Genomic DNA, 16,634 nt, shown 5'->3' on the forward strand with positions numbered 1-16,634 from the left:
TCAAGATTGCTGTGGATATTCAGGGTATTTTGTGGTTCCATAGAACCTTTTGAATTACTAGTTCTAGCTCCATAAAAAATGCCATTGTTATTTTGATAGGGATTGCACAGAATCTATAGATTGCTTTGGGTAGTGTGAACATTAATTATTCCTATCTTAGAGCATGGCATATGCTTCCATTTATTTGTATCTTCAATTATTTTCTTTAATGTCTTATAATTTTCTGAGTACAGGTCTTTTCCTTTCTTGGTTAAATATATTCCCAGGTATTTTATATTTTGATGCAATTATAAATAGGATTGTTTTCTTAATTTCTCTTTCTGATAGTTCATTGTTAGACATATACACACCTATCTTTTAAAAAACTGATACCTCTATTTTATTTTTTTTTTATTACAGTTTGCATTCAACACTTTGTTTTAGTTTCAGGTATATAGCACAGACAGACATTCATATAGTTTACAAAGTGTTTTCTTTGATAATTCAAGTGCCCACCTGGCACCATAAATAGTTATTACAATATTGTTAACTACATTCCCTATGCTTTACCTTATATCCCCATGCCTATTTTGTAACTACCAATTAGTACTTCTCAATCCCAACACCTTTTTATGCCCTGTCCTCCAACACCCCTTCCCTGTGGCTCCCATCAGTTTGCTCTCTGCATCTATAAGTCTGTTTCTATTTTGTTTGTTCATTTATTTTGTTCTTTAGAGTCCATGTATAAGTGATATAATATTGTATTTGTCTTTATCTGACTTATTTCAGTTAGCATAATACTGTCTAAGTCTATCCATGCTGTCACAAGTGGTAAGATTTCATTTATTTTTATGGCTAAGTAATATTCCATTGCATATATGTACACCACAGCTGCTTTATCCATTTGTTTATTGATGGATACTTGGGGTGTTGGGGTGTTTTCATATCTTGGCTATTATAAATAATGCTGCAATGAACATAGGGGTGCATATATCTTTTTTGAATTAGTGTTTTGGGTTTCTTTATACACATTCCCAGAAGTGGAATCGCTGGATCATAAGGCAGTTCTATTTTTAACTTTTTGAGGAACCTTCACACTGTTTTCCATAGTGTCTGCACCAATCTGCATTCCCACCAACAGTGCACAAGAGTTCCCTTTTCTCCACATCCTCACCAACACTTGATTTATTGATGATAGCCATTCTGATAGGTATGAAGTGATTATCTCACTCTGGTTTTGATTTGCACTTCTCCAATGATTAGAGAGGTTGAGCATATTTTCAAAGGTCTACTGGCCATTTGTATATCCTCTTTGGAGAAATGTGCATTCAGTTCTTCTGCCTACTTTTTAACTGAGTTAAAATGGGTAACTTTTAATCCTTTTGTAACTCATCTCTTCAGGGATTTTATGTATTTTAACATGGACTTACAAAGTTTCCTTTTTTACTAACCAAACTTGAGGGCAAGAGTAGAAAGGTGTGGTAACTTAACAGAGAGGGAATGATTTGGGAAGAAATATCAACATTATTATATTGTACTTGAGTATACATACACACACACGTACCACCTCACATTTATTAATCAAGGTAATCTTCAGACCATCTCTATGAGGTAGGGAAATGAGAAGCACAGACCTAAGACAAGGGAAGTCTCATAGCTGAAGACTAAACTCCACTTGCTTTCATTCTGGGGGTAAAGAACATTCTCAAACATAATTCCTCCCAGAACTAGAAAATCCCCTTGGAATTTTATGCTGTTACAGCCCCAGAGTGAGTAGACATCTCAGTCTGGTGTTAATTTGGTTTGTAGAACTATTGAATGGTTCCTAAAAGAATCCTCCTGAGGCAGTTGTAGAAAGGCCTGGTGATGCCCACCACCGTAACTTATGGTTACATTCCAGGAGAAGCAGCCATCTTTGGGCTCTTCCAGATGGCACCTAGACCAGAGGTGGGAGTGAGGTAGGGATGGGGACAGAGAGTAGAAGTGGGTGAGGGGAATGAGGAGAGGTGGCAAGATTGAGTGGAAACTAATGGGACAGAAACACAGTGCAGGGTCCTTTTCTATCCGTCTCAATTCTCACCCTTAAATAGCATTTGCAGTACAGGCTGCGGTGGTCGAACATTCACCAAAAAGGGGGAATGGAGGTGAGGGAGGTAACTGCTCCATAATGGTTGGGCCTGGAGATATCTGCACAGCTTTCCTTCTCACCCCATTTTCCCCAGATGCAGGCCTTCCACGCACACAAAAATTTTTTTCTCACGTTTATCTACCATCTTTCCAAAAATCCCCTTTTAAGCCCACATTTCACACCAGCCACTGTCCATTTTTCTGTTCCACTTCATAGAAAAACCTCTTGAAAGATCTGTCTGCTCACACTCTTTTCTTCCTCACCTCCTATTTACTTTTTAGTCCTCTGTAATTAAGCTTCTGCCCTATATTTTTCTTTCTTTTGTTTTTTTTTTTTTTATCCTCACCCAAGGACACTTCTGCATTCATCTTCAGGTACAGCGGGGGGGGGGGGGGGGGTTCACATCAATGTAACAGAGACACATTGACTGGTTGCCACCCACACGACCCCAACCAGGGCTGGGGACAAACTGCAAGCAAGGTACGTGCCCTTAGTGGGAATCAAACCCATGACTCTCTGGTCCACTCGTGGATGCTCCAATCGCTGAGCCAAACTGGCCAGGGCCTGCCCTATTTTTTTATTGTATCTGCTTTTGTCAAGTTACATTAGGCCTCCATGTGGCCAAATCCAATGGCTTTTGTTTAGTTTTCATCTTTCTACAGTTTCTAACCAACCCCTCCTGCTTGAAACACTCCCCTCGCATAGCTTCCCTGACACTACACCCTCCTGGTTTCCGTCCTGCCTCCAGCAGCTCCTTCAGAGTCTCTGTTGCTATCTTCTCCTTTACCCAACTTCTGAATATGGAGTTTCCTAAATCTGTTCTCTCTGCTCCTAGTTCTCTTTTATAGCAACGCTTCTCCCTACTCATCTGCTCCTGTGGCTTTCAATGCCACCTATGTGCTGTTGATGCCCACATTTATATTTTTAGTTCAGAACCTTCCTCTAGCCTCTTCAGATGCTTCCTAAATATCTTACCCAAAATCTGACCACAGCCTTGCCCCTTAAAAAATTACTTCCTCCTTCAGGCAGTCTTCTCCATCTTGAAGGCCATCACTCTCAGTGTTGTATGAAAGGAGAGAAAGTTAACACTCGCCTTGACAAGAACGGTAGAGGTTCTCGGCCCTAACAACATGCCTACACTTAAGGCATTGCCACCTATTTAAATGCCATGACTCTCCACACAGGTAGTCAAGTCAGAAACCTAGCAGGCAGTTTGCTTTTTCCATTTTACTCACCCCATTCTATATCCAGCAAGACCTTTGGATCTGTCTCCAAAATATATAGAATTTATGCCTTTTATCCATCCATACTACCAACTTCCTTAGCCAAGCCACCTGTAAAAGCCTCACTGGTCTCTCTGCTTCTATTCCCCTCCCCCCCCTAAAACTTAGTCTCTAATCATCAGCTAGAGTGATCTTTTTTTTTTTTTTAACTAAATGGATCATGTCTCTCTCCTGTTAAAATTCTTCAACGTTTACCTTTACTAGTGTCAACAAGGCCCTACACGATCTGCCCCTGCTCCATCTTCAGTCTCTTTTACTGTCCTTTCGTCTTGACTCATCATGGTTGAGCCACATGGCCCTGATGTTTCCTAGAACATATATCACTCTTTCCCACCTCAGGGCCTCAGTAGACTGCCTTTCTCCCTTTCTCCCATGCCATCTCCCACTATCCATCTCATCTTAAATACCATCTCCTGAGAGAGGCCTTTTCTAACCACACTAATTAAAACAGTACCACCCTAACTCTCTATAACACCATAGACCACTATATATTTCCTTTTATCACTTATACTCTTAATTATTATGTTTCTTCCCTTTTTTAAAAAAATATTTTTATTGATTTCTTAGAGAGGAAGGGAGATGGGGAGAGAGATAGAAACATCAATGAGAAAGAAACATTGATTGGCTGCCTCCTGCCAGTGATGGAGCCCACAGCCTGGGCATGTGCCCTGACCAGGAATCGAACCAGTGACTTCTTGGTGCATGGAATGATGCTCAATCCACTGATGTGCGGGAGGTAACCAGTCAATGTGTCTTTCTCACATCGATTTCTCTCTCTTTCTCTCTCTCCCTCCTTCTCTCCCTTCCTCCCTCCCTCCCTCCCAATCTGAAGATCAATGGAAAACATATCTTTGGGTGAGGATTAAAAAAAAAAAAAAGATTTTTAAAATTGATTTTTAGAGAGAAAGGGAGAGGAGAGAGGGAACATCAATGTGAGAGCAAAACATTGATTGGCTGCCTCACTCCCTACCAGGGATTGAGCCCACAACCTGGGCATGTGCCCTGACCAAGAACCAAACTGGAAACATTTTGGTGCATGGGACGACGCTCAATCAACTGAGACACAATAGTCAGGGCTTGTTTGTTTTCTTAATTAACTTTCTTAACTGCATCTTTCTTAACCCCATTAGAATAAGCTCTTTCTTATTTTCAAATCAGGCACTCAATATATTACCTAACGAGTGAATGAACAATTACCTTTAATATAGCTGTCATGAAGACTGAGCAGCCCATCAGCACAAAAATCATAAGGCCTGTCACTCTCTGTTCTCGGATGCCTAAGAACTTGGGTTGTTCTCCAGGAGCAGAGCACTCAGATTCCAGTTTGAGGCTGTTCACATGTGTGATGGACAGGACAGTTGCAGCCACAAACCAGGGCAGGCCCATGATGGAGCAGACACCCAGCATGATGGCCACCATTAGCAGGTCCAGGTGGTAACCACAGCCTTTCTGTGGGGAAACAGAGTCTCCGTCACCATCAGTCGGGCATAGAAGAATGAGCTAAGAGTATTCCAGCCCTCCTGGTTTGGAGGGAACAGAGAAGAAAAAGAGAAACTTTAGCCTGTCCAAAATTGCCAATAACCATTCTTTATGCAATTGTCCCCAGATCTCACTCTGAGTCTCACACATTCAAATTCATCCTTTCTTGGCAGCATAACCAGAGATCTAGCCACATCTTGACCATTCTAGATGGTAGACAATATAGAGGTTGAAGGTAAATGTCCTACACACACCCCCAGATCTCTGCCAAATATGCATGTTGCCTACTCTGAGTAAGAAAAGAACAGAGATGAACGCATGGAGCCTCTCACTAATACATGCACTGGAACCAACCCTACACCTTTGTAGGATCCTTGGTCTTAAGGCTCAGTCTGGAAACTCCAGTAATGAATAGCAATGAGAGAATACCTGCCTCTAGGAAACTGTGGCCCAACCTCAGGAAGATAAGCCTAACCCAGAGCATGGGGCTATATAAGGACCACCAGGAATTTACCTGACCACTTCTCCCATAGATTTGAATGGAGAGTGACGGAGGCCAAGCTTTTGTATCATATCGTCATGCTCCACTCTAGGGATTGGAAACCCCTAGAAACCACTTCTGAGCTTCTTCTGTGACTTCTTTTATCCAGATTCTACAGTTCCTAGTCTAAATGGGTTTATCCTAAATTTAAAAAATATATATAACAGGATGATGCCATTAATCCTTCTAGGTCAGAATTTCTTGTTACCTTGAGCTTGTGTTCCTTCCTGTTAATGATAACAGCTGTGATCTGCTGGTCCATGAATATTAAGATAGTGCAGAGTAGAGCCGGGATAATTGCAGCTATCACAGTCCACCAGGGATTGGGGCCAATGGGACTAATAATCCACCCTCGATCATCCCTTGTTGGCTAAAGGAAAAAACAAGATTTTATTTTTGTATTTTAAGTTAACTATAGTCATTTAATTTTTTCCTTCAATCCTCACCTGAGGATATTTTTCTATTTATCCAGATAGAGTGGGAGGGAGGGAGAGAGAGGGAAAAAGAGAAAAACATTGATGTGAGAGGGACACATTGACTGGTTGCCTCCCACATGACCCTAACAAGGGCTGGGGACAAACCACAACTGAGGTACGTGTCTTTGACCAGAATCAAACCTGCTACTCATTGGTCTGAGGGTGTAAAAATTTCGCTTGCCTGATTATCTGCACCTGCATACATATATGCTTCCTTATCTTCAATTACACTCAAATTGTATTCTATTTAATTTTTTTTTCTTTATTGATTTTTTGAGAGAAGGGAAAGGAGAGGGAGAGAGAGGTGGAAATATTGATGAGAGAGAACATCGAATGGGTGCCTCCAGCATGCCCCCCACTGGGGAACAGGCCCACAACCTGGGCATGTGCCCTGACTGAGAATTGAACTGGTGACCTCTTGGTGCATGGGTTGACGCTCAACCACTAAGCCACACCAGTGGGTTCGTGAGTCTATTTAAAGCCAGCCTAGAGCCAGCTGCTGTGGCTCAGTGGTTGAGCATCCACCCATGCACCAAGAGGTTGCTGGTTCAATTCCTGGTCAGGACACATGGTTGTGGGCCTGATCCCCAGTGGGTACCAAGTACCCAGAGATCTGTTTACCTTGAACACACTGGGAACTTGAAGCTTTGGTGATGGGACTCCAATCAAAAAATCAATAATCACCATAGTGAAGATCGTGAGGAAAACAGCAAAGTCACTAACCATGGAGCGTACCTGGCATACAAATGGATTAGAAAAGTGTTTTAGTATGTTGAATACAGTAGAAGAAAATTTAATATTGTAAATGGTTTTAAAATCCTCAGAAGAATGTTTTAATTTTATACTTAAATTAATACAAGAAAATTTAAACAACAGGAATATGTTAATATGCCCAAGTTAATGCCTCCATCAAAGCCCTGAAATGGTTGCTCATTTCACTGAGTTAAAAACCCAAAGGGCCTTCTTGGTCTATGAGGCCCCCCACATACTGGCATCATTACCTCTCTGACCTCAGCTCTTAATGTTCTCCCTCTCGCTCATTCTGTTCCAGCCCACAGTCCTCCTTGTTGTTTCTTAAACATGCCAGACTCACTCCCACCGGAGAGTCTTTGTACTTGCTCATCCCTCTACTCTGAATGTATTTTCTCCAGTAATCTTTTGGGTTGCTCCTTTACTTCCTTCATGCTCACTCAAATAACACTTTCTCCATGAGATCTTCTCTGATGACCCTACTTGAAATTGGTGGCCTCCCCAACCCCAGCAATTCTTCTACTACTTTCCTACTTTATATTTCTTCATAGCGCTTATCACTATTTTGTTCCTAAGACTACCCCACTTCATAGTTTAGTGTAACTTTAATAAAACGCAATGCCTTTGAAATTCTCAGTGCCTGTCTTAAGCAGAGCTTCCAACAGAGATAGAGCAAAATATATCTCAGCTACATTTGACATCACTAATACCTGAACCTGACTTTGCTTTCATTTGAAATGTGAACTTTCCAGCTCCCCTTCCCTGGTTTTGTTGGTTCTACTCTGAATGTTACTTAAATTCTCTGAACATGTGGCTATCCCCACCATGAAGCCCATCTTGACCATCCTGGGGCCCAGCGGCTCTTCTCTCCTCTGAACTCCCATGGCACTTATATCCTAGGCTGGCATTCAACTTTAAAAAAAAAAAATTATTTATTTATTTTTGTTACAGAAGTTTCTCCTTTTCCCCCCACTGATTCGCGCCGACCCCCCCCCCCCATCACTGCCCTGTCCCCAGCTTTGTCGTCCATGTTCATTGTTCATGCATACATGCATATAAGTTCTGTGGTTTATCTTTCCCTCACACTCCCTCTTCTGGAGATTGTCAGTCTGTACCCCACTTCCACATCTCTGGGACTACCCCATTCCTCAGACTGTTATGTTCATTATATTCCACAAATAAGTGAGATCATATGATACTTGTCTTTCTCTGTTTGGCTTGTTTCATTTAGGATAATACTTTCCAGGTCCCTCCATGTCGTCTCAAAGGATAAGAGATCTTTCTTTCTTATAGCTTCATAGTACTCCATTGTGTATATGTACCCCAGCTTTCTTATCCATTCGCCTACTGATGGACACTTGGGCTGTTTCCAGATCTTAGCTATTGTAAATAGTGCTGCTATGAACATGGGGGTACATAGATTCTTTCTGATTGGTGTTTCAGGCTTCTTAGGGTATATTCCTAGAAGTGGGATCACTGGGTCATATGGCAGTTCCATTTTAAATTTTTTGAGGTAACACCATATTGTTTTCCATAGTGACTGCACCAGTTTGCATTCCCACCAGCAGGTACTAGAGTTCCCTTTTCTCCACACCCTCGCCAACACTTGCTTGATGATTTGTTGATGGCGGCCATTCTGACAGGTGTGAGGTGATACCTCATTGTTGTTTTAATTTGCATCTCTCTGAGGATTAGTGATGTTGAGCATTTCTTCATATGTCTCTTAGCCATTTGTATGTCCTGTTTGGAGAGGTGTCTAGTTCCTCTGCCCATTTTTTAATTGGGTTCTTTGTCTTCCTTTTGTTGAGTTGTATGAGCATTCTATATATATTGGAATTTAACCCCTTATCTGATGTATCATTGGAAATTATGGCCTCCCATAGAGTGTTTGCCTTTCCATTTTGGTGGTTGTTTCTTTTGCTGTGCAGAAGCTTTTGAGTTTGATGTAGTCCCATGTGTTCATTTTCTCCTTTGTTTCTGTTGCCTTAGGTGATGTATCAGTGAAAATTCTGCTGCGTATGATGTCTGAAATGTTGTTGCCTACATTTTCTTCTAGGATTTTTATGAATTAATGAGTCACATTTAAGTCTTTTATCCATTTTGAGTTTATTCCTGTGTATGGTGTAAGTTGATGGTCTAGTTTCATTTTTTTTGCATGTAGTTGTCCAATTTTCCCAACACCATTTATTAAAGAGGCTGTCTTTACTCCACTGTATGCTCTAGCCACCTTTGTTGAATATTAATTGTATTAATATTGTATGGTATTGTCTTGGGTCCATTTCTGGGTTCTCTATTCTGTTCCATTGATCTATCTGCCTATTCTTGTGCCAGTACCAGGCTGTTTTGATTACAGTCGCTTTGTAGTATAACCTGAAAACTGGTAATGTGATCCCTCCAACTTGGTTCTTTTTTAAGATTGTGGCTATTCAGGGTCTTTTTTGGTTCCATATGAACTTTTGAAGTATTTGTTCTAGTTCTGTGAAGTATGTTGTTGGTATTTTGATGGGGATTGCATTGAATCTATAGTTCACTTTGGGTAGTATGGACATTTTAATGATGTTAATTCTTCCAATCCATGAACAAGGTACGTGCTTCCACTTTTTTATATCTTCCTCTATTTCTTTTTTCAATGTCCTGTAGTTTTGCGAATAGGTTCTTTATTTCTTTGGTTAAGTTTATTCCTAGGTATCTTAATTATTTTGCCGTGATGATAAATGGGTTTGTTTTTTCAGTTTCTCTTTCTGTGAGTTCATCATTGGTGTATAAGAATGCCATCGATTTCTTGACGTTAATTTTGTATCCTGCTACTTTGCCAAATTCATTTTTTTTTATTATTATTTTTTTATCCTCACCTGAGGACACTTTTCTATTTTTTGTTCAGGTAGAGTGGGAGGGAGAGAGAGGAACAGAGAGAGAGAGAGAAACATCGATATGAAAGGAACACATCGAGTGGCTGCCACCCACACGACCGACCAGGGCCGGGGACAAACTGCAACCAAGGTACAAGCCCTCAGCGGGAACCAAACCCGGGTCTCTCCGGACCGCAGGCCCACGCTCTAACTGCTGAGCCAAACTGGCCAGGGCACCAAATTCATTTTTTAAGTCTAGTAAATTTTTGATGGAGTCTTTGGGGTTTTCTACGTATAGTATCATGTCACCTGCAAATAATGACAGTTTCACTTCCTCCTTTCCAATTTGGATCCCTTTTATTTTTCCTTCCTGCCTGATTGTTGTGGCTAAGACTTCCAGTTCTATGTTAAATAAGAGTGGCGAAACTAAGCATCCTTGTCTTGTTCCTATTCTTAAGGGAAATGCTTCTAGTTTTTGCCCATTGAGTATGATGTTGGCTGTAGGTCTTTCATATATGGCCTTTATTATGTGGAGATACAATCCCTCTATTCCCATATTGCTGAGCGTTTTTTTGTTTGTTTGTTTGTTTTTTCTTATCCTCACCCGAGGATATTTTTCCATTTTTTGTACAGATAGAGTGGGAGGGAGAGAGAGGAAGGGAGAGAGAGAGAAACATCGATGTGAAGGGACACATCAAGTGGCTGCCACCCGCACGACCAACCAGGGCCGGGGACAAACTGCAACCGAAGTACGTGCCCTTAGCGGGAACCGAACCCGGGTCTCTCCGGACCGCAGGCTGACGCTCTAACCGCTGAGCCAAACTGGCCAGGGCTTGCTGAGCGTTTTTTTATCAGAAATGGGTGCTGGATTTTGTCAAATGCTTTTTCAGTGTCTATTGATATGATCATATGCTTTTTATAAAATTAATTTATTTTTGTTATAGGTGTTTCTCCTTTCCCCCCACTGATTCCCCCCTCCCATTCCCTCCCCACCCTGTCCCCAACTTTGTTGTCCATGTCCATTGTTCATGCATACATGAATATAAGTTCTGTGGTTTATCTCTTCCTCACCACCCCCTCTTCTGGGGATTGTCAGTCTGTACCCCACTTCCACGTCTCTGGGACTACCCCATTCCTCAGACTGTTATGTTCATTATATTCCACAAATGACATCAGGTCATATAATTTTTATCTTTCATTTTGTTTATGTGGTGTATCACATTTATTGACTTGAGAATATTGTACCAGCCTTGCATCCCTGGGATGAATCCCACTTGGTGATGGTAAATAATTTTTTTGATGTATTGCTGGATTCGATTTGCTAGTATTTTGTTCAGGATTTTGGCATCTATGTTAATCAGGGATATTGGCCTGTAGTTTTGTTTCTTTGTAGTGTCTTTTTCTGGTTTTGGAATTAGAATTATGCTGGCCTCATAAAACAAGTTTGGAAGTCTTCCTTCTTGAATTTTGAAATAGTTTGAGGAGAATGGGTATTAGTTCTTCTTTGAATGTTTGGTAAAATTCCCCCGTGAAGCTGTCCGGGCCTGGGCTTTTGTTTGCTGGGAGAGTCTTGATTACCTCTTCAATTTCCTTTGTTGTTATTGGTCTGTTCAAGTTTTCAATCTCTTCCTGGTTCAGTTTTGGGAGACTATGTGTTTCTAGAAATTTGTCCATTTTGCTTAGATTGTCAAATTTGTTGCCATATAATTGTTCATAATATTTTTTAACAATCCTTTGTATTTCTGTGGTGTCAGTTATTATTTCTCCTGTTTTATTTTTGATTTTGTGTATTTAGGTTCTCTCTCTTTGTTTCTTGGTGAGTCTAGCTAAGGGTCCATCAATCTTGTTTATCTTTTCAAAGAACCAGCTTTTTGTTTCATTGATCCTTTGAATTGTTTTTTTGGTCTCCATGTCATTTATTTCTGCTCTGATCTTTACTGTTTCCTTCCTTTCACTTGCTCTGGGATTTTCTTTTTGTTTGCTTTCTAGTTCTTTAAGTTGTGAGGTTAGATAGTCTATTAAAATTTTTTTTGTTGTTTCTTGAGCTAGGCCTATAGTGCTATGACCTTCCCTCTCAGAACTGCTTTCGCAGCATATCATAGATTTTGTGTTGTTGTGTGTTCATTTTCATTGGTTTCCAGGAAGTTTTTAATTTCTTTTCTGATCTCCATGGTAACCCATTGTTTAATAACATGCTATTTAGCCTCCATGTTTTCAAATGTCTTTGCATGTTCTTGTTGCAATTGATTTCTAGTTTCATGCCATTGTGATCTGAGAAGATGCTTGATGTAATTTCAATCTTCTTGAACTTGTAGAGACTTAGTTTGTGCCCTAACATGTGGTCTATCATTGAGAATGGCCCATGTGCACTTGAGAAGAATGTGAATTCTGCAGTTTTGTGGTGTAATTCTCTTTAGATATCTATTAAATCCATTTGATCTAGTGCTTCTTTTAGAGTCTCTGTTTACTTGTTAATTTTTTGTCTGGATGACCTATCCAGTGATGTCAACGGGGTGTTGAAGTCCCCTGCTATGATTGTATTGCTGTTGATTTCTCCTTTGAAGTCCTCCAGAAGATTTTTAATATATGTTGGTGCTCCTATATTGGGTGCATATATACTTACCAAGGTTATATCTTTCTGTTGGATAGAACTTTTCAATATTATGTAGTGGCCTTCTTTGTCTCTAGTTATGGTCTTCATTTTGAAATCTACTTTGTCAGATATGAGTATTGCTACCCCAGCTTTTTTTTCCTTTCCATTTGCTTGAAAGATTTTTTCCCATCCCTTCACTTTCAACCTACATGAATCTTTTGTTGTAAGGTGGGTCTCTTGTAAACAACATATATATGAGTCATGCTGTCTTTTTCAGTCAGCTACTCTGTGTCTTTTTATTGGATTATTCCAACCATTCACCTGTAAGGTGATAATTGATAAGTACTTATTTATTGCCATTTTGTTTAGTGACATCCAACTCTTTACTACTGTCTCATATGGACCTAGTTATTTCATATGTTTCCACTTTCTATCCAATGGTAGAGACCAGGTTTTAAACTTCTTTTGCATCCCCAAAGCACTTAACCCAGACTTGAAAAGTAGTACACAATTGCCACCTGTTTGTTCACTATTTGTCCAGAGTGAAAACAACGACCCAGAGCATATCTAGTATGTGCCTCCTTAACTACTGTGTAGACGCACTGAAGTCTAAGAATGTGCTTTGGTCAGATATATGTATACAGTAAATATCCATATGTATACAGTAAATATCCAATCAACTGAGCTGACTCCCCATTCATACACCCTGCTCTGCAAATGTGCCAAATGTGCCTGATTGAAACCTCATTTACAGAAAAACCACTAATTCCTCCTGACTTGAGCTCCTTTCCAAAGCAGTGGCCCCTTCAGCTACTCTGCACGTGGCCTATAATTCTGTCTACCATAAGTGGTCGTGACAAGCAGCGCCATCTGCACCAGGGAAAGGTTGTTGAGGCTTCAGTCATGCAAACCAAGTCAGGAGTGTTCTCACTGCTGCAGTCAATGTGACCAGTGATTTCATAAGGTATTACAAGACTCATCCCTGGGAGGAGACTTTGGGGTCCCCTATGTAACCAAAGCAATCATCCCAATTAACTATATTAAGGAGCCAGCTGTAGCTATTGCATTCAGGAAATAAAACTTAATCGCATTCTAGAAATGAGACTTAATAACTTGTGGAGAATACTACTCCACTTAAACTCACCTGGGACTTTTAAATCAAAAAGCTTTTACATATTAAGTCTGTATTCCACAGCACACATCTATGAAAGGGGCTGCTGGACACTAGAAGAAGGGGTGCTACAGTGTGGCTCATCAGGAAATGTAGAGCTCTCCACCTGCCACTCTACTCAGCAAGCGGCATGGAGGCTGAGAACAGGCCCTGTTATATTAGAATTCTAACACAAAAGAAATGTATGAACATGCTCCTACTCTGGTTGGGAAATAGCGGCTTGTCTTAAATGTCTTTAAGGTGCTCGAGAGGATGAAGGTGGTGAAGAAGAGAATGCAGGACCAAAACAGCACATCAGGAGTATAGGGTCCATGATGGCCACACGCAGATCCTGTGAACTCTCCATGCATCTCTTGGCATTCCTGGAGGAACAAACATTCTGGGTAATGAAAGGTAGGCAGCAGGGGGAACTAGCTGCTGTGTTCTGAGTCCACCACTCACTGTCATCCATGGTTGCTGGGGAGCACAAGCTGCCAGCAGCACTAACCTCCATGCACTGGTGGGCTCTTGCCGGCACAGGACCCTTCCAGGTAGGGTGACTACTTATGACCTGAACTAAGACACTTTTGAAAATGAAACCAGAACTGCCTTAGGCAAACATGAGATGCTAAGAGGGCCTACCAATTTGTATTATTTTTTTACAGAGGACTTCCTGATTTGAATGTCCATAAAACCTGGATATGCACCCCAGCCCTGCCTGGTTTCATCCCCACATATTCTTAGTGCAGGGTCACTGGGTAGGGGGTGGCTACTGCATGTGAGAGAGAAGAGGAGATAACATTCTTTTCCCTTTATGTACAAGAGAATTTTGAGAGGGAATAAAAAGTCAGTAAGAATAGTTAAAATTCTTTTTTAAAGCTTTGTATCTGTAAATGCCAAAGCTTGCTAAAGGGCTACCCACTTCTACCTAGGAGAACCCCCTGAACCTGGCAGTCACAATGCTAGGTCATCTGGAAGCTCCCCAACTTACAGTGACAGTCAGGTTAGCCCAGTGAACTTCTGTTGTCACGATGTCATGGTCCTTCCAATACTGTAATGTGTGATTGTTTGGATTCTCTGGGATAGTACACCTGCAGCTGGAGAGGGGAAAAAAGGATTCCTGAGGAGAGAGAGCAGCCAACTATTCAATTTAATAATTTTAGCCATGACTGGGCTAATGGCTCTATCATTAGAGCCTGCCTTGCTTCTCCTTTGTCCACTTCAGATCCCTGAGGTTGGTCCTATTGGTCCCATACCCTGATTTTTCAGTCAGTCATTAATAACAAATGACTCAAATCAGTGTTGTGGGTCTTGGATTCAGTTGTACTGAAAACCAAGCTTAGCATCTGATGCACCCAGAATGAACCCTGGACATTTCTTAGTTTCTGTCTCTTAGGCTCGTCCTATAGAATTCCATCTACATAGCAAGGAGGACATGATATCCTATTCAGCTCCCGACAACATCTTCTAAACCTGGATATCTTGCTCCCTATACCCCTGTCACATTCTTGTTCTAAAACTCAGAGTCTCCTGGAATCGTGATATAAGCTCTTCCTGACACTGTGTCATACCTAGTAATCCATTACCTTGGCCGTTCACTGGCTTCCCAGACCTCTTCTTCTATCTAAACAAGACCAGATCAGACCTGTCCCACTGGCTACCATGCTGCCTCCCTGTCCCAGCATGCTTCATGCTGACTGGCTCCCTGACCTGCAACCTTCGTTCCACCAACTTTGTTTCATCTGAGAACTTAATGGGCATGCCTTCTAATATAGCATGAATAGAATTAAAATTCAAAAAGATCTCAACAGTTTATAAAATAGAAGGAAATCAACAAAATGAAAAGTAATAGGGAAAACTATAATGTCCTACATTTAGGTGTAAAAAAATCAATTCCAAACTTGGAAGCTACAGAGATGTCCTCCAGTAGGTGAATGGATGTACTGTAGTATACCTAGACAATGAACTATTATTCGGCACTAAAAGGAAAAAAACCTAAGGGTCCTTCAATGGACAATTAGATAAAGAAGTGGTATGTGTATACAACAGAATACTACTCAGCCATGAGAAAGGATGAAATGCTGCCATATGTGACAACATGGATGGGTCTTGAGAATATCATGCTAAGCGAAATAAGTCAGTTGGAAAGAACCACATGATTTCACTCATATGTGGAATATAAAACAGAAAGAAACAAATGAATAAACAAAACCAGCAAACAAACTCATAGACACAGACAACAGGGAATAGGGGTGGGGGAGGATGACGGGGGTAAAGGGAGTCAAATAAAAAGTGGGGCAAAAGTAGGTTTACAGTTGTTTGTATGGAAAATAATACAATAATCAATAAATAGTAATACAAGAATAAACTTTGTGATTCACATACTCACAACTATAAACCTACTTTTGCCTCACCCTGTATGGTGACAGAAGGAGCCTAGCCTTTGTGTGGGTAGTGAACATACAATGCAATATACAGATAATGTATTATAGAATTATATACTTGAAACATATAATTATTAATCAATGTTATCTCGATAAATTTAATTTAAAAATTAATCAAATTCAGCCTTGGCCGAGTAGCTCATTTGGTTAGAGCGCTGACCTTATATGCCAAGGTTGTAAGTTTGACACCGCCCCCCATCATGGCACCTATGAGAATCAACCAATGAATGTATAAATAGGTGGAACAAGTCAATGTTTCTGTCTCTCTAAAAAAATAAAGAATAAAATATAAATATTTTAAAAATTAAAAGAAATGAGCTATCGAGCCAAAACCCATAGAAGACTTTCAAGTGCACATTAATAAATGAACAAAGCCAATTTGAAAGCCAAATACTGTATGATCACAACTATATGACATTGTGGAAAAGGCAAAACTATGGAGACTGTATAAAGATCAGTGGTTGGGCTGGTAGGGTAGAATGAATAGGTAGAGCACAAAGGATTTTTAGGGCAGTGAAACTAATCTGTATGATGCTATAATGATGGATATGTCATTATACATTTGTCAAAACTCATAGAATGTACGATACCAAGAGTGAACCCTAATATAAACTATGGACTCTGGGTAATAATGATGTGTCAATGCAGGTTCACTGATTATAACAAATGTACCACTCTAGTATGGGATGTTGATAGTGGAGGAAGCTGTGCACATGTGGGGGCAGAGGATAGATGGGAACTCTGTACTTTCCACTCAATTTTTCTGTGAATCTAACTAAAACTGCTCTTTAAAAAATTGTGTTAAAAAATTAGTTCCACACATATTAACATAAAGTCATTTAAAGAATTGAAAAGTTCTAGCTTCACATCAGCTCCATATGAACCAACATTGGAATGCAAATAAGAAAAATACCATTTGAGCCCTGGCCAGTTTTGCTCAGTGGTTAGAGCATCAGCCTGTG

At 40.4% G+C, this 16,634-nt stretch overlaps 1 protein-coding gene and 1 pseudogene across 2 annotated transcripts in view; one reads left to right on the plus strand and one right to left on the minus strand.

Moving 5' to 3' along the window:
* Nucleotides 1-16,634, minus strand: part of SLC4A8 (solute carrier family 4 member 8) — an 89,723-nt gene that overhangs the window by 24,903 nt on the left and 48,186 nt on the right. Inside the window, exons 15-19 of one of the 2 annotated variants that reach the window (XM_036251368.1) lie at nucleotides 14,220-14,325; nucleotides 13,450-13,611; nucleotides 6,508-6,621; nucleotides 5,619-5,780; nucleotides 4,588-4,839 (exon numbers count right to left, since the gene is read on the minus strand). In XM_036251368.1, the coding sequence (XP_036107261.1) occupies nucleotides 4,588-4,839; nucleotides 5,619-5,780; nucleotides 6,508-6,621; nucleotides 13,450-13,611; nucleotides 14,220-14,325 (796 nt within the window). The remainder of the gene's footprint in view (nucleotides 1-4,587; nucleotides 4,840-5,618; nucleotides 5,781-6,507; nucleotides 6,622-13,449; nucleotides 13,612-14,219; nucleotides 14,326-16,634) is intronic. The other variant, XM_036251369.1, reaches the window with a different exon arrangement.
* Nucleotides 3,167-3,282, plus strand: LOC118624904 (annotated as a pseudogene).

The sequence above is a fragment of the Molossus molossus genome, unplaced genomic scaffold, assembly GCF_014108415.1.
Source record: "Molossus molossus isolate mMolMol1 unplaced genomic scaffold, mMolMol1.p scaffold_m16_p_10, whole genome shotgun sequence".
Lineage (NCBI taxonomy): Eukaryota > Metazoa > Chordata > Mammalia > Chiroptera > Molossidae > Molossus > Molossus molossus.